The sequence below is a fragment of the Gossypium raimondii genome, chromosome 5 (assembly GCF_025698545.1).
Source record: "Gossypium raimondii isolate GPD5lz chromosome 5, ASM2569854v1, whole genome shotgun sequence".
In the NCBI taxonomy this organism is placed as follows: Eukaryota; Viridiplantae; Streptophyta; class Magnoliopsida; order Malvales; family Malvaceae; genus Gossypium; species Gossypium raimondii.
In genome coordinates, this window is record NC_068569.1 from 3,704,652 (window position 1) to 3,727,100 (window position 22,449).

Here is a 22,449-nt window from a genome sequence, read left to right on the forward strand (position 1 = left end):
TTGAAATATTACATTTTAGTCACTTATGTTACCATTTTGTTATGAAATGATCGCTCTGTTATTAAGGGTAAGTTTGGATGGGCGGTGCGTTTCCCTGCGGTTAGTATAAAAATAGCGGTGGCTGTGAGATTAGATACTGTAGCGACACTGTAGCATGAGATAAAAAGTAAGCTAAACGCACCGCACTGTACCCAATCGCCCATCCAAACCCACCCTAAGATCTGTTACCTCCCAAATGATAGTTTGATATGACAGTTAAAATAAGTTTTAAATGTCAACTTGGATGTCCAGCCAAGTAAATTAATTGATTTTTAATTAAATAAATTCAATTAATTAAAAATTAATTGGGTTTCTCGTAATAATCAAAACAAATGCATCAAATTAATCATTGAACTAAAAAAAAAAACCCTTGGTCTCATTTTTCTTTTAGTTTTCGTTTCCATTTTGATTGAAAAGACCACCCATTTTCATAATCATCTCTACTAAATCGAAACAATAGAAATAAAATTAAGTGCTCTATCAATTGGTTGGATTTTTTATTCAAAATGAAATAACAAAGGATCGATTTAATGGAGAGTCCAAGCATGGATTACAGTAAGTAATGAGTTTTTTTTGTTCTTTAACTGGGTTTTGGGTTCAAATATTACAATAAGTAATCTATTCAATGCATCAAATATCATGGATTACAGTAAGTAATGAGCTTTCTTCTTCTTCTTCTTATCTATCGTTCTGCTATTCTCTGCTCTAACGATAACAAAATTAAATATTTTATTTTATTTTCATAATAAAAAATTTTAAACTTTTCTCATCCAGATTGGGCATCCATGTTGGCATTTAAAACTCATTTTAACTGTCACATTGGACTGCTGTTTGGGAAGTAATAGATCTTAACGATAGAATGACTATTTTGTAACAAAATAATAATATTAATGACTAAAATGTAACATTTCAAACATAAGTGACTAAAATGTAACCTGAGACAAATAAAAGTGACTATTTTAATAGTTTAGTCAAGCTTTTATAGCTTTATGTATTTATTTGGGAAAAAAATAAGTATCAATGTGGAAAAAAGATATATTTTTGAATTAAGCTTTTATTATCAAAATATTAACTTAATTGATTGATTTTAATTGTATTATAATTTAAGTTTATATACATTTCATTGAATTTAAATACTTATTTTCTACTTTAAAACATTATTTTAACATATACATTTATCTCATTTGGAAGCAATGATAAACAACATTAAAAATTTCAAAATATTTTCTATCACATTTTCAACTTTAATAATAAATTAGTCATTAAATAATAGTTGAATCAAATCGATCAAATTAAGATTCAATTAGGATATAAATCTAATTGAATAAAGAATCAACATAAATTAATTAAATTATAAATCAATACAAAAATGGATTAAATTGATAATTTAACTAAATTTTTATAAAATTTTAATTCAGATTAAATTAATTGAACCGATGAATCTATCGGTTTCTAACATTGATTATATTTTTCTTTCGCAAAAACGGAAAAAAAAGGCGAAAAAGAAAAAAAAAATGTGTTAGGCGGTGATAGGCACGTAGCTTGGTTAAAACGCTTTCATTTGGTAAAACGGAAGCATCAAACAACGGGGAATTTCTTCACATCAAGTTTCAACGCTATCCACACTTTCAATTATTTTCTTGGAAGAGGGCAAAAACCCTAATTTTGTCTCTGATCTCCCAAGGAAGGAAAAGAAAACCAAGAAATAACGAAATTTCGAAAGGAAAAAAGGATGGTGTTTTACTTCAAAGCTCGACCAGAGGCTGGCGATTACACCATTTTCATGGGTCTCGACAAGTACGAGAACGAGGAACTCATCAAATATGGCTTCCCTGAAGACATTTGGTAATCTTTTAAAATTCTTCCTTCGTGTATTTTCTTATTGGAATTTCATTATTTGTATTACAAATGGAAGGTCTTTAGTTTTTCTTTTCTATATATAAATAGAAATTGAATTTAGTTTTTCATTACAGGTTCCATGTGGACAAAATGTCTTCTGCCCATGTTTATTTAAGACTTCAAAAAGGTCAAACCATCGATGATATAAGCGAAGGCTTGCTCGAAGATTGTGCTCAGCTTGTTAAAGCTAACTCCATTCAAGGTTTATTTTAATTTCATCAATTTCCAGTTTTGTAAAATGTTAGTGAAACATTCTTTTGATATAAACCAAGCCGCATTTTTAATGTTTTGTTTTAATTATTATGCGAGGCTAGGCAACAAGGTGAACAATATTGACGTTGTTTACACTCCATGGTCCAATTTGAAGAAAACCCCTTCTATGGATGTTGGTCAAGTTGGCTTTCACAATTCTAAGATGGTAAACTTCTTTATTACTAATTATTTGTTCTTCTATTTGCTTCATAAGTGGATGATGTATATCAATTGATTTAGGTCCGGACCCTGAGCGTGGAGAAGCGAATAAATGAGATAGTTAACAGGCTGAACAGAACTAAAGTAGAACGGACGCCTGATTTGAAAGGTATAAACATACCCGCAGTTCCGTTTTATGCTCTGACTTAGCACTAAAGATGGTATTGTTGTTGTTTATTAAGAAATTTGGTTTGGTTTATGTTATCCTTGTTCTTTCTTTTATCTTATTTTCCATCCTACTTCAGTTGAAATATTTTATTTGATCTTGATGTAACTGACACCACATAATACAATACATTGTTGCAGCTGAGAGAGAAGCAGTCAATGCAGCGGAAAGAGCTGAGAGAAAGCAACATATGAGGGAAAAAGTGAGTTTCTTTTTCTTTCCCTACTATTTTTTTTTCCTTTTCTTTTTTGTCAATTTGATATTGGCCACCTCAGGTTGTGTTTTATTTAAATGGGTGTGCTATAGAACATGAATATCCTAAATGGTTGTATCATGAAAATGAAACTTATCCTACGTTTTTTTACTTAGGGTAAAGAATTAGTTTATATGATAGCAGATTCTTGAAGTTGAGGCAGGATCAAGATAAGTTATCCTGCTCGATTTCGCTTAGGATAAGAACAGTTTTACCATAGTAGATTCATGAAGCTGAGACAGGAACATGACAAACTATGAAGATAAGCTGTCATTTATTTAAATATGCATATAACGTTGTAGTTCTATTTCTATATGCATCACATGATCTTAATATACTTGAATTTTTTTCTTGTTCAGTTTCCCGGACCAATTATGTATATGTGATAATAAAAAATGGTAAAATGACTTGAAACTATGGTCACAACGGCACATGTTTGAATGGATTTGTTTCCAGCTTTGTTTTGCTGCTACTAATTCAGGTATTTGCTTTGAAAATCTGAACTTCCTGTGGCTGTGTTGATATGAATTATCAATACTCATACGGATAGGTGCTAAATATTGGAACATATTATAGAATTCATGGATTGTAATCAGAAAATCTACAGATTATAGTGTTTTCCTCTCTATGCATGTACATATATGTACAAAAATTCATATTCTTTTTTGGATATCTAAACTGAAAACCCAATTGATTTATCTGGCAGAAACGACGTGAGGAACTAGAAAGGCTTGAAAAGGAAAGACAAGCGGAGATAAGAAGCTACAAGGGTCTCATGGTATCTGAAAAGATGACATCCAACAAACAAATTGCTGAGACGAGCAAATCTTTGCAGGAACTTGAAGACGATTTTATGTAGAAGATACTGGTATTCATATGGCAATTAAAGATGATGATGGGTGCCAAAAACCTGCTGCCCTTCAAAGAAGGTGGTTTGTTGTTGGTTTAGGATTGATGTTATGTGCCTTGTGAATAAGTCACCTCGGTTTTGAATATCTTACTTTCGACGATTTGGATAAGGAAAGAGACAACATGGAATGGAAACTGACATATTATGAGAATCTATGTAATTGTTTGTCATTTGCAGGCTTCAAGGAGTAGAAGGAAGTCAAAGATTGAGGATGAGTGAGATGAACTTCTGTTATGGTCTTAGTACCTGATAATAAAACATAATTCATATCTCTATTTCTGATTAATAAAATCGTCGTTTTTCGATTTAACATCATAAATTTGGATTGCAAATTTACATATGCCATATTACCATGGTTTTGATTGCAAATTTTGCTTATGTTTTACCACGTAAACCCATCCATTGGTGCTATGCGGTCCAGGGATGACAAGGATTGGTTGTCCCAAAAAAAAAAAAGAGACTCCAGTTAATCGGACATGGTGTACAAAATTTTAAGATTTCAACATTGCAAACACAAAGTAATTATAATAAAATTAAATTATTATGAGTGTTTTATTTATAGAAAATTAATGATGAGATTTAAAGTCAACTTTTAAATATTATTTTCATCCTTTTAGCTAAAATCACAATGAGCATATTAATTATTAGGAATTGAATTTTATGATTCAAAAAATTAACTTGGGGTTATTGAAAACTGAAGATTCAGTTGTAGAGAAAATCACGTAATTACATTAATAACAAGATATAAAAATCATCCTTGTACTAATTGTTTGTGGGTTAAATGCAATTTATCTTTGTTTAGATTGTGTGATGAATCTATAATTTTATAATTTAGAAGTATAATCCAAGTAGTATATATTTATTAGTGAATCTATCATATCATTCTTTCATCATCGAAATATAATTGTATTTTTGACTTGGGTGGGGAAATTTCGTATCGACATGGCAAAGGGACAAGGATTAACCTAAGTTACGGTCTTGTCAGTTAGAAGTTGGGAGTTAATTTCAGTTTACGGTATCAGTTGGATTTTAGAAACAAAAACATAACATTATGGCTTAAGAAAATAAAAAGCCCACCATACCATACCATATAAACAACTCCCAAGTCCCGACCCAACAGCGAAACTACTCTCCCAAAACCCTAAACATCTTCAAACCTTTGTTTCTTCTCTTCTCTCTAATTTTGTCTCTCGAGCACTTACCGTCCAATAATGGCGTCGCCTTCTTTAAGCGAAGATACTGCCAAGGCTGTTCTTCGCCAGGTCAATATTCCCCCTTTCCTTGCCCCCATCTTTTATTTTTGGGTTTAGTTTCCCTTTTACCTTTCAATCCCTTATTATCATTTTTTGAAATTTTGTTTCTGTAATTTTACAGGTAGAGTTTTACTTCAGTGATAGCAATATTCCGAGAGATAACTTTCTCAAGAAAAAAATTAACGAAAACGATGATGGCAGTATCCTTTGTTTTTTAAAAAAAAAAACTATTTCCCGCTGTTTGTGTAATATTTTATTTACTTATTTTATGCTGCTGCTTCTTGTTGTTTGTTCTTGACCGTGAATTACCAAAAAAGTGGTCAGTTTGGCATTGATTTGTTCGTTTTCAAAGATGAGAAGCCATTTGAATTTAAGGGATGTGAAGGCGGAAGAAGTGCCAGAGGCTACTTTGGATGCCGTTGCTGAAACTCTCAGAACTTCCTCTTCCCTCAGGGTCTCTGAAGATGGTAAGTTTTATCAAAATCGAAAATGAAGATAAAAAAGGAGAATTTCTTCTCTTTTTCTCATAAGCCAAGCCAAACAAAGATTTTTTTTCCACATAATTTTAAATGCGGGTTTCGATCTTTCAGGGAAGAAAGTTGGTAGAAGCACTGCACTATTAGAGCCTGAAGAATTGTTAGAGCAATTAGACAGTAGAACAATTGCTGCATCACCATTTGAGTTTAATGTCAAGATGGAAGATGTAGAAGCCTTTTTTGGTCAATATGCTAAGGTATTTGCTCAATGGCTGTTTTCTTATCTATTGTTATTTTACTCATTTGATAACTGATTATGTGTTTTAAGGGTTATAAATATGTTTGCGGTTCAATGTAAACTGATTGCCTTCTTACTTTTCTTGTAGGTAAATAGTGTGAGGTTACCTCGTCATGTAGCAAACAAAAAGTATTTTTGTGGCACTGCTTTGATTGAATTCTCAGCTGAGGAAGATGCACAAAAGGTTTTGGAGCAAAGCTTGATTTATGCAGGTGCTGAATTGGAACTGAAACCTAAGTAAGTATTACTCACCACCGTGCATTCTGTTGCAATTTGTTTTGATACTGTGAAATGGATAGAAAGCACTGTTGACTTTTAGTGTAGGGTTGTTGCTCTTACAATTGTATGTTCTGATGTGATTGTTCGTACAATGTTCTTTTCAGGAAGGATTTTGATGCTATAAGAGAAGAAGAAGCAGAAGAATATGAGGATAATCATCCAGTCACAGGTTCGAATGGAGATAACCGTTCGAATGCAGAGGATAAGTAAGTAATTAATCACAATATTTAACTGGCATTAGTTTTTTTATTGCCATAATGTTTGTAATTAAAGTCCATGTAATGGATTGTCACAGATACCCCAAGGGCTTGGTTGTTGCATTTGCATTGAAGAACATTTCAGGTGGGAACTCTGCAGAGAAAAATGGTTCTGATGAACCTGCAAAGGATGGTGCTACTGAGAAGAATGAAGAGAAGACTACAGAAAATGACGAAGATAACAAAGATAAGGTTGATGATAAACAACCTGTGTCGGGTGACGAAACGGAGAACAAAAGTCCCGTCCAGAAGGATGAGGGAACAGAACATAAAAACACTGCATCTGTTTTCAAAGACAATATGAATGTTGTTTTACGGGAAGATTTGAAGGAGGCCTTCCAAAAATTTGGCACTGTGAAGGTAGATATCTCTCTTTTTTCTTAAAAAATTGACATTGTACTAGGCAGTTGTATCTTAACGTTCTTACTCATGACATATATTCTTTACATGTGAAGTATATTGACTTCAAAGCTGGTGAGGAGAAGGGTTATATTCGGTTTGATGAACCTGAAGCAGCCCAGAAAGCTCGTGCTGCTGCAGTTCTGGCTAATGAAGGTGGCCTGGTTGTCAAAAATTTCATTGCCACTTTAGAACCAGTTACCGGTGAGGAAAGAAAAAAAATTTCCATTTGATTTAATTTCCCATTTTTGTTGCATGTTGATCCCAATATTGACTAACATTCATCTTGCATATAAGGAATAATATGTAATACAAGAGGAACTAATGACTTTAGGTCAATAATATGAACCTGATATATTAGATGAGCAACTGATAAAAGTGCTGGGTAATATGTTTAGGTGATGCCGAGAGAATATTATGTAATACAAGAGGAACTAATGACTTTAGGTTAATGATATGAATCTGATATATTAGATGAGCAACTGATAAAGTGCTGGGTAATATTTTTAGGTGATGCCGAGAGAGAATATTGGAGTTTACTTCGCGGTAACCAAGAAAAGCACCGTGGAAACAAGCGCTTCCAAGGAAGGTCAGTGCCGATAAACGTATTCTACAGCTTTTGTTATTTAGTTTGGCTAAGCAAGTCCCTTTTCAATGTTGTTCTTTCTTCTGTTTAAATTCAACTGTTACTCCTTTTATTAGGGGAGGAAAGCACTTCAGAGGCGGAAAGCGTGGCCGGGGAAGAGAAAACTATTCACCAAAGAAAGCTAGAAGAAGTTGAGGGATATGAAAGTGATCCATCTATGCACGTTAGATGGATTTGGAGAGCAGCTATAGCCTGAGGGATTTATGGGGAGAGCGGCCACACAATAAGCCATGGGTGCTTGTTTATTTCCTGGTTTATGCCTTTTGCTTAGTTTAGATCGGTAGCCATATGATTTTAACAGTCCTATTTTCATTCCCTTCAAAGTTTTAATATACGAGTTCGCAGTCTCTTTCACAACCATTGATCGTTTGCCCTTTTTAGTGCATAACCTACAGTAAATTTTAAAAATTATCCTACTTTTAAACGAACTTGTTCTGTTTCGGAAAAAAAAAGGAAATATGGAAAATAATTGCTTTTGGGGACATTAATTTAATGAAAAGGAAAAATAAACTTTAAATTTAAAATCGCCCAAATATCTTATTCCATTGGTTTTATCTATTTGAATATAGCGGAACTGATCAATTTTTTTGTTTTTAATATTTTATACATAATACACTGTAGCAACTAACATGTGATTTGCTTTTAGTTAGCGTGTATAAATGTTTTAATTTTATAATACTTAACATGTGAGCATCCTAAGAAAAAAAACAAAATTATAATTATAAGAACAAAATATCAGGTAAAAACACCTCTTCAGTCCCTCCCAATTTTAATATTGATCAAATTGGTTCAACTAAATAATTGATATAATTTTATTACTATCAATTTCAAAAGTGAATAATTAAGGATAATTAATCAACGAAATTAATATTTTCGTCAATTGTATATAACAAATTAAGCTCTTAGTGTTTACATATTCTGTCTATTTGGTCTTAATTTTTAAAAAGAAGTATTTGAAAATGTATAAAATTTTAAAAAATTTTAAAAATATATAAAAACTTTAACTTCAAATATATATATAATTTATAAACTTTAATGGCTAAAATTATTATTATATCAATAAAAAATATGTAAAGTTGACCAAAAAAGTTAAATATTGTGATTAGTTGTCCCATATGCTCACTTTCAAAATTTGTGGAGTTAAATTGTTCTGATAATTTTGAGAGGGATCAATTTGCTGAATATTAAAATCGAGAGGGACCGCAGAAGTCTTTTCACCAAAATGATAATAAAGTAAAAAATTTGATCGTTGGGAGTTTGAAAAATAGAAGCCCACGGACGGCCGCGATTCCAACATGGATAAATCGCGACCATCAAATCTAGAAAACGTTCGATCTTTAACTATAGGTTTGAAACTCTATTAGTCCGCCCCTTTATGTTTGAATAGCTTAGCAGACCGTTTCATTTTCTCTCTCTCGGTTTGCTGCTTCGATTCCTTTGCTCTTTCTCTGATTTTTTTTTCAATTCAACTTCTATAATCTTAGCAGTGCATTTGCAGATCCCTATATTTAATATCTCTACCAATCTTCGCTTGGATCTGCAAATGCGCATCGTTTCTACTTTTTCTCTCCTCAGCTTCTTCATTTATCGGGTTTCGAAGCTCAGTTCGGTGAGTACTTTCTTTTTAAGGAATTTTCCCCCATGGATCTTGATGTTAAGCTACATGCTTAAAAATTTTCTTTGGTAACTATCGGTTCTTTATCCAATTTCAGTAGTTGTTTAAAATTGAATGAATTTAGATTTCCGTCATGATCTACACCTTTTACTATAATTCTTTACTAATTTTTCAGATTGTTGACTTCTGCGTTCTGACTTATTAGTTGCTGGTTCTGATGTATGTATTTTCTGATTGCTTTTTTCCTTCTATGTTTGTTTATTCTGTAGTTTGGTGAGCTGGGACTTTATAGTTAGGAGGTTGATTTATAATGATTTGGAGAGTTGATTGCGGAGAGAAGCGTTGTAAAGTTGGAATTGCCGTATGGAACTATGGAAAGTGACAGAACAGTATCGACCCCTTCGGTTGGGCTCAGCATCAGCGATGATGCTCAGAGAATGCGAGCTCTTCATGGGTATTTCCTTTAAAACCCGATGTGATTGTTTCTTTTAGCACCTCTTCCTGAAAATTAAAATCCAGTATTGGTGTTCTTGGGCGTTGTTCTCCTCCCTTTACTATGTTTAGTTCTTTATTTTCTCTTACAAGAAATTGATTGTTTTATGAACTGCTGAGTTTTGCTGACTTTGCAATCCTTCCGTAGGAGGACTACTGGTCCTACAAGACGTTCTACAAAAGGACAATGGACAGCTGAAGAGGTATTCTTCCAACTCTATGGCTGCTCTCTTGTGTTTTAAGACATTGCCTTTCTGTCTATAACTTTATTGATCTTGTTCTGTCATGTGTTACTGCGTCCACTAATTTAGTTCCATCTTGACATCTGTAATTTAATAACACTAATATTTAATGAATTTTCAATTTGGCTAAATTATATTGACTTCCAGGATGAGATTCTGCGCAAAGCTGTTCAACATTTCAAAGGAAAAAATTGGAAAAAAATAGGTATCATTTTTTAATTGAAGAGGCATGATAGCTCTTTGCGCATCATTTTACATGGTCTAATTGTAAGCTGGGTCATCTGCAGCCGAGTGTTTCAAGGATCGGACTGATGTACAGTGCTTACATAGGTGGCAAAAGGTCTTGAATCCTGAGCTTGTTAAAGGGCCATGGTCAAAAGAGGTGATTGTTTTTGCTACTTCTTATTTTTCTCACAATTCTTTGAATTAGATTGCTCATGACAGAACAAAGAGCTTTTTTTCTTGACAACCATTCTGAGTTGCTTGAGAAATTTAAACAGGAGGATGAACTAATAATAGAGTTGGTGAACAAATTTGGGCCAAAAAAGTGGTCAACCATTGCTCAGCACCTACCTGGACGAATCGGAAAGCAATGCAGAGAAAGGTGTGATGTAGAACTGTTTAACTTTGATATTTGTGTACCATTTACATTTGGGACTTTGTAATAGGACAGGGAGCGGTAATTGAACTTTAGAATGTTACCTTTCTTAGGACGGTAACAACAGCTGTCCTATGCCTGGTCAAATTGATTTAATGCTGTTGATGTTAACAATTTGTGGGAGGTTTTCACTCAGGGATGTCATGGCAAACATCTCTTGTATTTTATGAAAGTATTTGAACTTTAGAATGTTACCTTTCTTAGGACGGTAACAACAGCTGTCCTATGCCTGGTCAAATTGATTTAATGCTTTTGATGTTAACAATTTGTGGGAGGTTTTCACTCAGGGATGTCATGGCAAACATCTCTTGTATTTTATGAAAGTATTTTGTTGTTGCAATGCTCCGCTTTCTCAAAATATAAGAAAAAAGAACTTGTCCTGTTTTACATTTTTGCTAATACAACTAAGTTCTGATGTAGGTGGCACAATCATCTCAATCCTTCCATAAACAAACAGGCCTGGACTCAGGAAGAAGAGTTGGCTCTAATTCGAGCTCATCAGATTTTTGGGAATAGATGGGCAGAGCTCTCAAAGTTCTTGCCAGGAAGGTATGTCAACTTATTATTCAGAGAGGCCACACCTTTCCATCAATGTTATTTCGAGGTTACCTATATTTGTCTCTTATTCTTTTTACTTCCTCCTATTACCGCCTGTCATCAGCTGGTATCTGTCTAAACTCTAATGTTTTGTTAGTTGGAAGCTAATATTTTTTGTATTTGAACATGCTTTATTTCCATCTTTGTATCCATAACAGGACAGACAATGCAATAAAAAATCACTGGAACAGTTCGATCAAAAAGAAATTAGACTCTTATATAGCATCAGGCCTTCTAGAACAATTTCAATTCTCACTTCTTGCAAATCAAAGCCAGCCTACGCCTTCATCTTATTCGACCATACCAAGCAATGTAGATGATAGTGCTTCCAAATGTAGGACAGAAGCAGAGGATATATCAGAATGCAGCCAAGAATCAGCAATGGTTAGCTGCTCTCAGTCTACAAGTGATTTGGCTAATGCTGCTGTACATACAAGAGAGCAATTCTACGTGACTGAAAAGCTCGGTGTGGCAAAGGAGAAGAATTCCAGTCCAGCACCTTGTTCAGAAGAGTATTACCCATCTTTGGAAGATGTCAACTTCTCCATGCCAGAAATATCTAGTGAAGGGAACTCTACAGTTGGGAATTACCAGTTTGGTTTACTAGATCTACCCAATATTTCTTCTCTGGATTTGGGGAAAGAATCAACAGGGTTGCCAAATAACTGTTTAGAGACTAGCGAAGGCTGTGAAATGATGAACATTGCATTTCAGTCATCTGTAGGATTAAATGCTCCTGTATCTTTCATTAATATGGTTACGACTTCAGACAAACCAGAGCAAACATTGATACCTGATGATGAATGTTGCAGTGTTCTATTCTCTGAAAATTTTACACAAGGATCTAATATGGTTGAATTGGGTGGCTTCACAAATGCATCACTTTCTCAGGCTTCAGGCATGCAAATAACTGAAACTGGAAGAATTCCAGCCTCACAATCTAATTGTCTTTCAAGGTCTGAAGTATTGCCAACCTCACAAGCTGTTGTATCTCCTTCACGTCTTGCAGTTGAAGATGGTACACTTACGTTTGGAGGAGAGTCTCATCCATTAAATGGTCAACCTTTTGGAACTCAAGATCAAGAATTTACTATGAATACACATGATGGCTTTATCTATACTATTGATGACCATACAGATAATACAGATCTGCAGGAGCAATCATATCTTGACAAGGATTCTCGGAAGTTGGTTCCAGTGAATACTTTCGGTTTAGAATCAAATGTAGCACAAACTTGCCCTGCTGAGGATGATAAGCCAACCTTGCCTGCAGAACAAGATTTTTGCGGTCTATGTTATGAGCCTCCTCGATTTCTGAGCTTGGATATTCCATTTTTTAACTGTGACCTTATCCCCTCTGGCAGTGACATGCAGCAAGAATATAGCCCCCTCGGTATTCGCCAGCTGATGATGTCAACGAACTGCATCAGTCCATTTAGGTTATGGGATTCACCATCGCGGGATAATAGCCCTGATGTTGTGCTGAAAAGTGCTGCGAAAACTTTTACTGGTACACCATCCATATTGAAGAAACGCCACCGAGACCTTTTGTCACCTTTATCAGAGAGGCGAAGTGAGAAAAAGTTGGGAACTGATATGGCATCCAATTTGACCAAATGTTTCTCTTGCTTGGATGTTATGTTCGATGAGAGTGGGACTGGCAACACAACTCAACTGTCTCCATCTGAACATATAACCAACTCCAGTGTCTCCATTAAAGAAAAAGAAAACATATCTCAAGCACTTGATGAAGAATGCGACAATGGGGGAGTTCACACTCAACCTTTAGAAGATGAAGCTCCGAAGGGTTCTGATGGTACTAATTCCCTAGGAAACATAGAAAAGGGAGCCTGCGAAATTGACACCAAGGACAAAACTGATATTGATGCTTCTTACAGAACTGTGAGTTCATATATATTGCAGTCTTTGTTGGAAATCTTAGTCTTAATTATTTTTTCTTTGTTACTGTTATATCCACTAATCTTTCCCCTTTATACTTTTGACAGGTTCAACGGCCTCCAGCAGTGCTTGTTGAGCATGATATAAATGATATATTGTTGTTTTCTCCTGATGATGTTGGTCTTAAGGCAGGCCTACCATTACGGTTTTCAAGCACGCGAACTCCAAAAAATCAGTATCATAAAAGCCTTGGAGCTATATCAAATCAGGGTCTTGCTTCTGAATGCTTATCCGGAAATGCATGCATAATTGTTAGCTCTCCTACTCTGAAAATAAAGAAGAGTGAAGGCCCCTCCATTGCTGATACTACAGTACAATGTTCCAATTCATCAGCAACCCTAGAGAATTCGGTTGATAATACTGGCAGCAATGCTGCTATTGAAAATTACAATATGTAAGATTCGAACTGTTCCCTATTTGTCATCATATTTCTACCAAGTTTGCCTGCATTTCAAATGCTAGTATAAATTGATTGGTCACTTATAAGTATTGCTTGCTGGATGTGGATTGGCAGATTTGGTGGAACTCCATTCAAAAGAAGTATCGAATCGCCATCAGCTTGGAAATCTCCTTGGTTTATTAACTCCTTTGTACCTGGTCCAAGAATTGACACAGATATAACAATTGAGGTAAAACTTTAGTTAGATTTTAGAACATGTAAACTTCTTGTTCACGGTTCCTGATAATCGGAATTTGTTTCCAGGACATAGGATATCTAATGAGCCCCGCGGAGAGAAGCTACGATGCCATCGGGTTGATGAAACAATTAAGTGAGCATAGCGCAGCTGCTTATGCTGATGCCTTGGAGGTTTTGGGAAATGAAACTCCACAATCAATTATAAAAGGAAGAGGCTCCAACAATCCTAATAATATTGACAAAGAGAATAATCAGTTGGAGAATCATTCACATTTGGCTTCAAATATCATGGTATTACTTATTAAAAAACCCTGCTTAACATAAATCTTCCCACGTGCAATCCATTGAAACTAGCATGGCGATTTTCTTGCAGGTAGAGCGCCGGGTCCTTGATTTCAGTGAATGTGGAACACCAGGAAAGGGAACAGAAAATGGGAAGTCCTCAACAGCCATGAGTTACTCAAGCCCCTCTTCTTATCTTCTTAAAGGTTTGAGATAGTGTTTTCTTTTAGTTAAAAAAGCCTTCAATGTTTCTAGTTCGTATACATTTATATATATTTATATTTATATTGATATATATAGGTCATTTTTTTTCTCTTTATTTTTGTTTGGTGGTTTGCAGAGTTTTTCAATTTGTTGTCAAAAGGCGGAATGGTTTACTGAATTAATTGATTAAAAAATGTTGTGAATGTGAATTTACCCATTAAATATTTAATCAATTTTTAAATATTATATTATTAATTGCAGTAATTAACGTAAAATAATATTTTTATTTGAATTATTGAATATATTAACTTTCAATTCAACTATTATAATAGAAAATTTTCAATATAGTTAAATCACTTTTAACATATTCAACCTATAATGCAAAGGAATATTGTTTAAAGCAATAACTAATTAATATAATTAAATCTATAGTATTAATCAAGTGATAATTAATATGTTTAGAATTATATTCACCTAATAACTCTATTTTTCTTAAATAAAATTAGTATAACTTATTTTTATATCATTTTAATTAATAATTATAATTATTACACTTTTTTCTTATTTATTATGCTTAGTATTTTATTCAAGTAATAACTTTATTTTGAAATTAACATAATTTTTCTAACTATTATAAATTTATAGTTATTAGTTAAAAATTATGCTAATTTTAATTATAACTTTTAAATGTGTAACTATTTCAACTATTAAATTATAAATAGTTTTAAATGTACAATAATTATTACAATTTCTATTTTTATTTTTAAATAAATTTAGTAATATGAAGAAAAATAAATGGTATTCTCTTTTTTATAAATTGCTTTTATATATATTATAGATAATTATAATTATCACAGAATTTTTTATATATTTTATTCTTAAAGTTCTATTTAAGCAATAACTCTAATTTATGCTTATAGTTATAGTTATTAGTTAAAAAATTGTGATAATTTTAATTATAAAATTTCAAATATGTAATTATTACAATTTCTATTTTATTTTTATTTTTTATTTTTTAAATATAAATTTAGTAATATAATTTTTAATTAAATTTTTCTCTAAATTCGTGCTTTCATTAGCAAATCCTAAATAAAAGATCGAAACATCTCCTTAGGTGGTTATCCTGAATCACTTTCTTAGACACGTACTGTTGTACCTGGGGATCAAGAAACGTAGCCTTTGCCAGTCCTAAAAGAAAATTAATGTTCTTTTTCTTTCTTTTCCTTTTTATTGTCGAAAGTTAGATGGTTCAGGTAACAACGAACATTCTTCATAGTAAAAGGAAGGATGCTAAGTGCAACAATGCATTACGGAAACAAATAAATCTTCCTTTTGTCTGTTGCCTTAACCATGACAGGCATGACTTGACTTTCGAATCCAATCCAATCCAATCATTTTTCTAAAAAATATAATTTTAAAAATTAAAAAATTGTTAAATTATAAATATTTTAATTTATTTTGAAAGAGTTATTGAATATACTCTAAGAAGAAATTTTTATTTATATTGTTAACAAATTTAATGACGATTCAAATTTAAATAATCTAATTTAAAATTTGTAACAACGAGATGTCAATTTTCGACTCAGAATTTCGAATAAAATAAGAGTCAAAACTAGATCAAAATTCTCAAATTGAATTAAGATTATTATCAAATAAGACTGGTCATCTGAACTAACTCGGTTTTTTTTTTTCTCTGCCCTTACTTGCATCATCGAATTTGAACGTGCCAAATTGTTTGATTACTTTCGTATGTGATATTGAGTACAGTAACCCCGTTAAAAGACTACATAAGATCTGAAGCTACCAAAATTCCATTAATTGACAAAAGGGGAATTAAGATGCCATACTTATCGCATAAATTTCTGCCGAGTAAAAGTAAAACAATCAATCCAAAGCAAAGATACGTAGGCAGCCAAGTCTACTCCAGACGTATCCGATCCATATCATTTATAACTCCTTCAAGCTGTACCAAATACGATTACTCAAGCAGTAAGACAACAAGATACATATCTCCAAATAACATTGGTCATACAATCATATACGTGTGTGTGTGTGTGTGCGCGCGCGCGCACCGTATATATACCATACCTTGACAATCTGTCGCAGGAAGTAATCACCGAATCTTTTAACTGGCTTGGATTCAACTACATGAATCATATCCTGCATCAACAGCAAACCGTTATTTGCAATGGCTCAAGAATAGGGATATTCTTTCCAAATGACCCTCCAAGGACCAAATATTTAAATGCCTAATATAATATTTATCCAAAACCATATTTTAGCTATAGCTTGAGACTGATCCACATATTTGCTTTCCATGAGAGCATGTCAACAAAAAATTGCTAGTAAGCATATTTTCTCTTTAGTCTACAGCACATTGCATAAGCTGAAAGTTTAACTTACATCATCAATGTAGAAGTCCACATCAGCATTAGAGATAATCTTTCCATCAGAATCAACGGCATGAGTTTTGTGCTTGTACGAAAACAAGATTGTCCTATAAAATATGACACAAGGTCAGTATACAACAAATGAAGCATACATTTAAATAAAAGAATTATTATTAGCAGTGGAATTGTTCAACTCCACAACTGGGGCTAAGAAACCATCTGATGTCTTATTTATTTTTTATTCTTTTAAGTATCAATTAATAACACGTTGCAGTTTCTTAACTCCGTTTGTGGAATTAGAAAAACTTCCCCACCTGTGCACCAAATGATTATCCAAAAACAAAAAGGCAGGAGAAGAAGATGAAAAGAAATGTCAACCTCAGAGTGGGCTCATCCACTTCCATGTAATTTGCAAGCTTTCCTAGGGATATAGTTGAATACACTTTAAGAAAAGTCCGGACACCTGATAACAATTGCTGCTGCTTCACTTCATAGAGAAACAGCTTCAACTGAAGTCTATAGGCATCCTGCGTGGTAAAACACATACACAGAAAAAAAAAGGCTAAGATAAGAAGACCAAGCTTAAGCTCATGCCAAATGGCCTTTTTCACTTCCCTTCCTCAACAATAAATAAGCCTACAAACATAAGCACAGTCTAGGATACAGGGGCATAGAGCTTTTCATTCGAAAACCGTAAAGGCACAGTAATTGCTTATTGCTACAACAGACACACTGATTATGGAAAATTAACCATTTACAAACACATAATAAACCAACATCAAATGGACCTAAGCTAAAAGATCCAAATTACTATGAATCCTAACATGAAATTGAAGATGTGTTCTTTTCATTCGAAAACCGTGGAACCTCTCAGTTCAAAGAATTAATTTATTGTTTACAAGGAAATTATTAACAATAAAAGAAATATGAACAAGCTTGATTACAGCAAGTTTATGTGACATGATTATATATGTTGGATAACTAGAGGACTTTACTTTCTGTACTTTAATTACTGTACTTCCCCCAAAGTCATTCTTAAGTTTGCCTAAAAAGGATAAAACCATTACCTGGTTGTAATTTACGAGGGGCTCCTCAAAGCTAGGCGCTGAAGGTGTAATGAACTTCGGACATGCATATGAGAAGAGCTCATCATAGATGGCAAAAGCTTCGTCGTCATATCTTTGCATCCTAGCCATCTTTTCACCATATTTCTCTCGCAACTGAGAGTTAACAGTCTCCTCAACAAGTTTTGTTTGGGGACAAAGTGAAAGACAAATAGCTAGCAGGGCATACATCTGTTCGTTCTTTTTCAATATTTGTTCATACTGTGGAGATTTCTGATGATATTGCTTTGTCTTGTAAATATATAAGAGCATCTTATTGAATTCGCGAATAGCCTTCACATACCTTCAATTAAATTTTTATATATTATTATCAAGGTCAGTTAAAACAGAATTGAACTGAACTTTAGGTAGAAAAAATCACATCATTATATAAGCAAAAGAAAACATACCTCCGCATCATTAGACTGGCAAAACCATAATGATATATGGTTGTAATATGACTTCCTATAACACTGGTGTAAACACCTTGTTGATTAATGTCAATAGGAAGTAAGCACTTCAGCCCAGTTTGGTAATCACCCAAAAGACAATGAACTCGCAACAAACCCACCATACTGAAGTATCCCAACACCTTCAAGACATTGCTTCCACCACTGTAATCATACCCATCAGTAGCAGTAAATTGTTCAATACCCTCCTTCTCCTGCTCCAATATCTGAATAATATTTGACTTCTCGACAAATGCTTGCAAATAATTGAGCACCCCGTATACATTCCATGCCTATCAGAGAAAAAAAAAGTAACTTCAGATCCCCACAACGTTAACATCCATAAATCAACAATAGCAAAAACTACTGCCCAGACCTAGCTCTTATAATTGCGGTGAATTGAATTACCTGATCAAATTGGCGGAGAAGAGCAATTTCTTGCTCAGTTTTGTTCTTCATTTTAGCCCTGTATTGACAGAAACTTTGGAATTGGTATACAAACTCATCCACCATGTCCCATAGCCATTGATTTGGTAATTGCATGTTAACTACCCTATGCAAAACCACCTAAACAAAAACCGAAGCGCAAATAAATCAATCAATGCCACCGAAGCTATTTATACAAATTAAAGGTAATTAATTACCTGAAAGAGGCTACAATAATTATCCCAAGAATCGATCCTCTGCTTGAGAGTGGGAGAAAGGCGAGCATAGAGATGACGAAACCACATCTCACGGTAAAGGAGGCAGAAAACTTGGTCGTTGTCGACGTAATGAGCAACTGCGTCAACTGAAGGCCAAGGAGTGTCTTTGAATAGACGGTCGGAGAGTGTTTGGAACGAGATCTCGTACATCTGGTGAATCTCATACACGTTTTTCTCACGAATGTGACGGTAAAGGTGGACGACGAACGACTTAACGGAGTCGGGAACGAAGTTCGGGTCGTAGCCGAGCTCTTGGCGGTTGGCATCGTCGTAGGTGGCTGGAGCCTCGTCGTAATCGTAGTTGGCTGCCATCGTTGAAGCTAGCTGTAATTAGATTAGAAGATGTTAAGGAGATAGTAGCTGAGGACCTCAACAAAGAGATTTGGGATATGGATCCTCGACTGTGAACGATAGTATAGTAACATACAAAAAAGATTAGGGTTTATTGAAGAAAGGACATGTTAGAATTTTGGGCTTTCAAATTTTGGTTTATACATAGGCCCAATCGTAGTCCAACCCAAAGAGTCAGAAAACTGTTATATGGCTCAATTAGTAGCTCAGTCCCGTTCTATATTTTGGGCTTTGACAATTGACACACAATGATAACATATTGCTTAATTAAGTCCAAGATACTGAAATTCACACCGATGAAGTGTGATATAAGCACCAAACTGTCATCTGAATAACTTTGAATGGCTGGTTTGATTTCAGGAAGTGCCTAAGCTATACAATAAAGTGTAGTTAAACGTTAAAACGCATATAGCTCAAAACATAAAACGACAATGCCTCACTGTGGCTAATTATTCACACAAGCTATGAAAGTCACCTATGAAGAGAGATGCGATGGGCAGCTTAATCAACCGAACATCATAATTATCACAGTGGTTAAACTCTTCTTGTTCAGTGAGCAACCTTGAGCTCGAACTTTCATACTCTGAAATTGAACCCATCTTCCTATGATGGCGAAGTAACGAAAAATTTCCCCACACTGGTGAGCTGATACAAGATCACACTCTCTGCCTGTTAGAACCTGTGTGTGTTATAAGAGGCGCTTCGTGATAACTCTCAGTTTCATCTTCTTCGTCAGATGATAGGAGGGATGATCCCATCCATGCTTTGAAGCCTTCATTAACACACCTTTCCACATCAGGGGTGACTTCTAAGGGGTTAGCCTCCGACATTTCTAAACCAAGAGTTCGACTGCCGAATTCTCCTTCATCGAGAATTATAGCTGCTCTCCTTCTTAAGAAGAAGGCAGTTCCTCCATATAGAACCACCAGCCCCCACGCAGCAATCTCATAGCACCAAAACAAGGGCAAAGAGCAGTTGCTCCCTAGCGTGAGGAGGCTTGAACCCAAAAACAAAGCAAGAAGACCAAAGATGACAGCAAAAACTGCATTCAAAATGGACAGGCAGCGAACTCCACCTGCAGATCTCAGTATGGGAATTTAGCATCCACTCCAATCAATGAAAGTAACATGCGCATATATATATATAAAATAGAGAGATGAAAACCAGCATGAACTAGCAGTCAGGTAACTACAAAGAAAACTAGGCTAGCAAATGAAAGTATATTCAAGCAGCTAATGTGTTAATAGCTTTATAGTTAATAACTTTCAAAAGGATGAACAATAGAAAAAAGATGCTGGTCATTTACTATGAAGTAGCACTTAGAACAGATTCAAATTCCTTCTTAACAGATTGCAACAAGAAGAACCATTTGCTTCACAACACAGCTTATACTTCATTTTGCAATTAAGAGGTTTACTTGAAACCTCCAAATGCAAGAAGTGAGAAAACAGTCTCTATTTTCTAAGGAATTATAACAAAGGATCAAAGTTCCAAAACCAATAAGAAATTAAATTAAATAAATGAAAAATACAGCATACCCCTTTTTGAAGCACAGTAATTATTCTCAACCACCTTCAAACATCCATGCCTATTTGGAGCAGAATAAGCAACGGTAATTCCTGAATCATGACTAAGCCATTAGAGAGTAAGACAACAGAAAGCATAGTCATATCAAGATAACAGATCAACAAGCCAGGATATTAACATAACAAAAAATAAATAAAAATGATAAGGAGAATCAAACATATACAAAAAATCCGAAGACCCAACATCAAAGCAATTCCCACTAAATTTTTAGCACTAAATAAACCGGCAAATAACATCAAGCAAAAAAAAAAAAAGAAAACAGTAGCCTCAATAAAGCAAACATAAAATCATCAAATGAACATGTACAAAAAAGTAAACAATTCCAAATTCATGATCCAACAGTCTCGAGCCAGTTTTTTACCTAGTAATAACAAAGGAAAAGAAAGTCAACATTACAAGACCAGTTACAGGTTAACCATGATTCATGCAAAGCACACACCATAGAAGCAATGAAAATTCAAGAAGCTGGCCAAACTGGAACTGAATATGTAAATCAACCATTTACCACAACGAAAACTAGACCGGACAGCCAATAAGATCCCCCTATGCCATTGAGCAAGTCAAATAAGAAGCTTAATTCATTAGAATTATCTAACAACTAAATTGCATCTATATTCCCTATCCATTTGAAACTACAGCCTAGAGGGAAGACATCTTTAAATTTCCTAGCCATGATAATCATCTACATTCAAGATTCAAAGTCAGTCTTCATCTTTAGATATGTTTCCTTTTCACAATGAAAAGTTCTTTACCTTTTAGTCTTATTCTAAACAAGATCTAAAGGACAATAATACTAAAATCAATATTTCGGTTAAAGGAAACGACGCATAAATAGCAGAATTTTGACTGACCTGCTACAAGATATGCAACCGAAGCTAAGAAAATGACCGCAGATGGAATAAACACAACCATCCAATAGTAATCAATAGTCTCTTGATCAGTCAAATAAAATGCTCCCGGAAACGGATCTGAATCGCCAGTGCCTCCTCCTTTCGCATTCAATGGCAAAGGCTGCAGTCTCCAGTCGTCGCAAAACGGTCGCTTCAAAGCATCTTCCGGAAACACAATCTTCAAGCTTATAATTGTGCAAACAAAGACAGCGATGCAAATGGTCCCAATGGAGCCTATTAAGATCGGTTTCTGCAGCCTCGTCCAAATTTTGTCTTCCTCCCGTAGACTCTCGTACTCGTGCTTCGGCATAAAAGCTTGCCGTAGCGCGTTGCCTATAATCGCCATGGAATATTTTCTTTGAAAACCCTACCTCAATAGGAATTCAAATTTACGGTTAGTTGATCTAGGGTTTTATCAATCTCTAGGTATTTCCTCAAAATGTGAGAAATGTAAAAGGTAAGGGGTTCAAAGTTCAAACCCTAATTGTGTATTTTGAAATCAAGAAATAGAGCTAACTTTCCAAGGGATGGGAACAGCTTAATTGCAATAATCACTGATCTAGGGTTTTAAATTTGGGTTCTTCAATAGGAGCTCAGGAGGGGGTGGCGGTGCTACGTTGCTTTCAGCTGTCAGTTATGAGCAGTTATGAGCAGCAATTTTACGCCATTTCTGGAATTCGGCGCAGCGGGTGGAATTATTTTATTTGTGTTTTTTTTTCCTGAAATAATTTATATTAGTGTTTGTTATTCATTCCCCAATGAGCACCGAATTTGAAGAATAAAGTTTTTGGGAAAAATATTTTAAAAAATCATTTTTAATGTTTTTATTGTAATAAATGATAAAATTTGGTTTGGTTTGATAAAAAAGATTATTGATGCGTGTTGCAGCAATAAAGCCAACGAGAATTCGGTTTGATGGTTAAAATGGAGATTTAGGGGTAAT

General features: G+C 34.3%; 5 protein-coding genes across 7 annotated transcripts; 3 read left to right on the plus strand and 2 right to left on the minus strand.

Moving 5' to 3' along the window:
• Nucleotides 1–1,566: 1,566 nt before the first annotated feature.
• Nucleotides 1,567–4,057, plus strand: LOC105770429 (uncharacterized). 2 transcript variants are annotated; one of them, XR_008195829.1, is made up of 7 exons: nt 1,567–1,884; nt 2,013–2,140; nt 2,253–2,356; nt 2,431–2,518; nt 2,716–2,777; nt 3,188–3,309; nt 3,535–3,624. XR_008195829.1 is itself a non-coding variant. In XM_012591630.2 (6 exons), exons 1-6 carry the CDS (start codon nt 1,772–1,774, stop codon nt 3,685–3,687), a joined length of 648 nt encoding a protein of 215 aa, XP_012447084.1. In that variant the 5' UTR covers nt 1,575–1,771; the 3' UTR covers nt 3,688–4,057. The 2 variants fall into 2 exon arrangements, 1 of the variants encoding a protein (XP_012447084.1); XM_012591630.2 differs by lacking the exon at nt 3,188–3,309 and having other exon boundaries at nt 1,575–1,884; nt 3,535–4,057.
• A 776-nt stretch (nt 4,058–4,833) lies between these two features.
• On the plus strand, nt 4,834–7,706 carry LOC105770187 (la protein 1). Its single transcript, XM_012591266.2, has 10 exons — nt 4,834–5,000; nt 5,113–5,191; nt 5,309–5,458; nt 5,582–5,724; nt 5,854–6,002; nt 6,149–6,250; nt 6,340–6,661; nt 6,757–6,904; nt 7,211–7,289; nt 7,403–7,706. The coding sequence occupies exons 1-10, from the start codon at nt 4,950–4,952 to the stop codon at nt 7,479–7,481; spliced, it is 1,302 nt and encodes a 433-aa protein (XP_012446720.1). The 5' UTR covers nt 4,834–4,949; the 3' UTR covers nt 7,482–7,706.
• Nucleotides 7,707–8,715: 1,009 nt separating this feature from the next.
• On the plus strand, nt 8,716–14,147 carry LOC105770213 (transcription factor MYB3R-1). The gene is made up of 12 exons (XM_012591310.2): nt 8,716–8,955; nt 9,231–9,415; nt 9,602–9,656; nt 9,843–9,900; nt 9,983–10,077; nt 10,196–10,299; nt 10,774–10,902; nt 11,109–12,852; nt 12,957–13,303; nt 13,424–13,538; nt 13,613–13,837; nt 13,920–14,147. Exons 2-12 carry the CDS (start codon nt 9,333–9,335, stop codon nt 14,043–14,045), a joined length of 3,081 nt encoding a protein of 1,026 aa, XP_012446764.1. The 5' UTR covers nt 8,716–8,955; nt 9,231–9,332; the 3' UTR covers nt 14,046–14,147.
• A 1,601-nt stretch (nt 14,148–15,748) lies between these two features.
• On the minus strand, nt 15,749–19,654 carry LOC105769276 (uncharacterized). The gene is made up of 9 exons (XM_012589798.2): nt 19,505–19,654; nt 18,619–19,002; nt 18,383–18,541; nt 17,936–18,267; nt 17,490–17,829; nt 16,801–16,949; nt 16,436–16,529; nt 16,121–16,192; nt 15,749–15,995 (listed from the first exon to the last, which is right to left on the minus strand). Exons 2-9 carry the CDS (start codon nt 18,988–18,990, stop codon nt 15,951–15,953), a joined length of 1,563 nt encoding a protein of 520 aa, XP_012445252.1. The 5' UTR covers nt 18,991–19,002; nt 19,505–19,654; the 3' UTR covers nt 15,749–15,950.
• LOC105769277 (uncharacterized) lies at nt 19,309–22,297 on the minus strand. 2 transcript variants are annotated; one of them, XM_012589800.2, is made up of 4 exons: nt 21,986–22,297; nt 21,468–21,873; nt 20,568–20,648; nt 19,309–20,104 (listed from the first exon to the last, which is right to left on the minus strand). In XM_012589800.2, exons 2-4 carry the CDS (start codon nt 21,850–21,852, stop codon nt 19,686–19,688), a joined length of 885 nt encoding a protein of 294 aa, XP_012445254.1. In that variant the 5' UTR covers nt 21,853–21,873; nt 21,986–22,297; the 3' UTR covers nt 19,309–19,685. The 2 variants fall into 2 exon arrangements, with proteins under 2 accessions (XP_012445254.1, XP_012445253.1); XM_012589799.2 differs by having other exon boundaries at nt 21,468–22,294.
• Nucleotides 22,298–22,449: the final 152 nt, after the last annotated feature.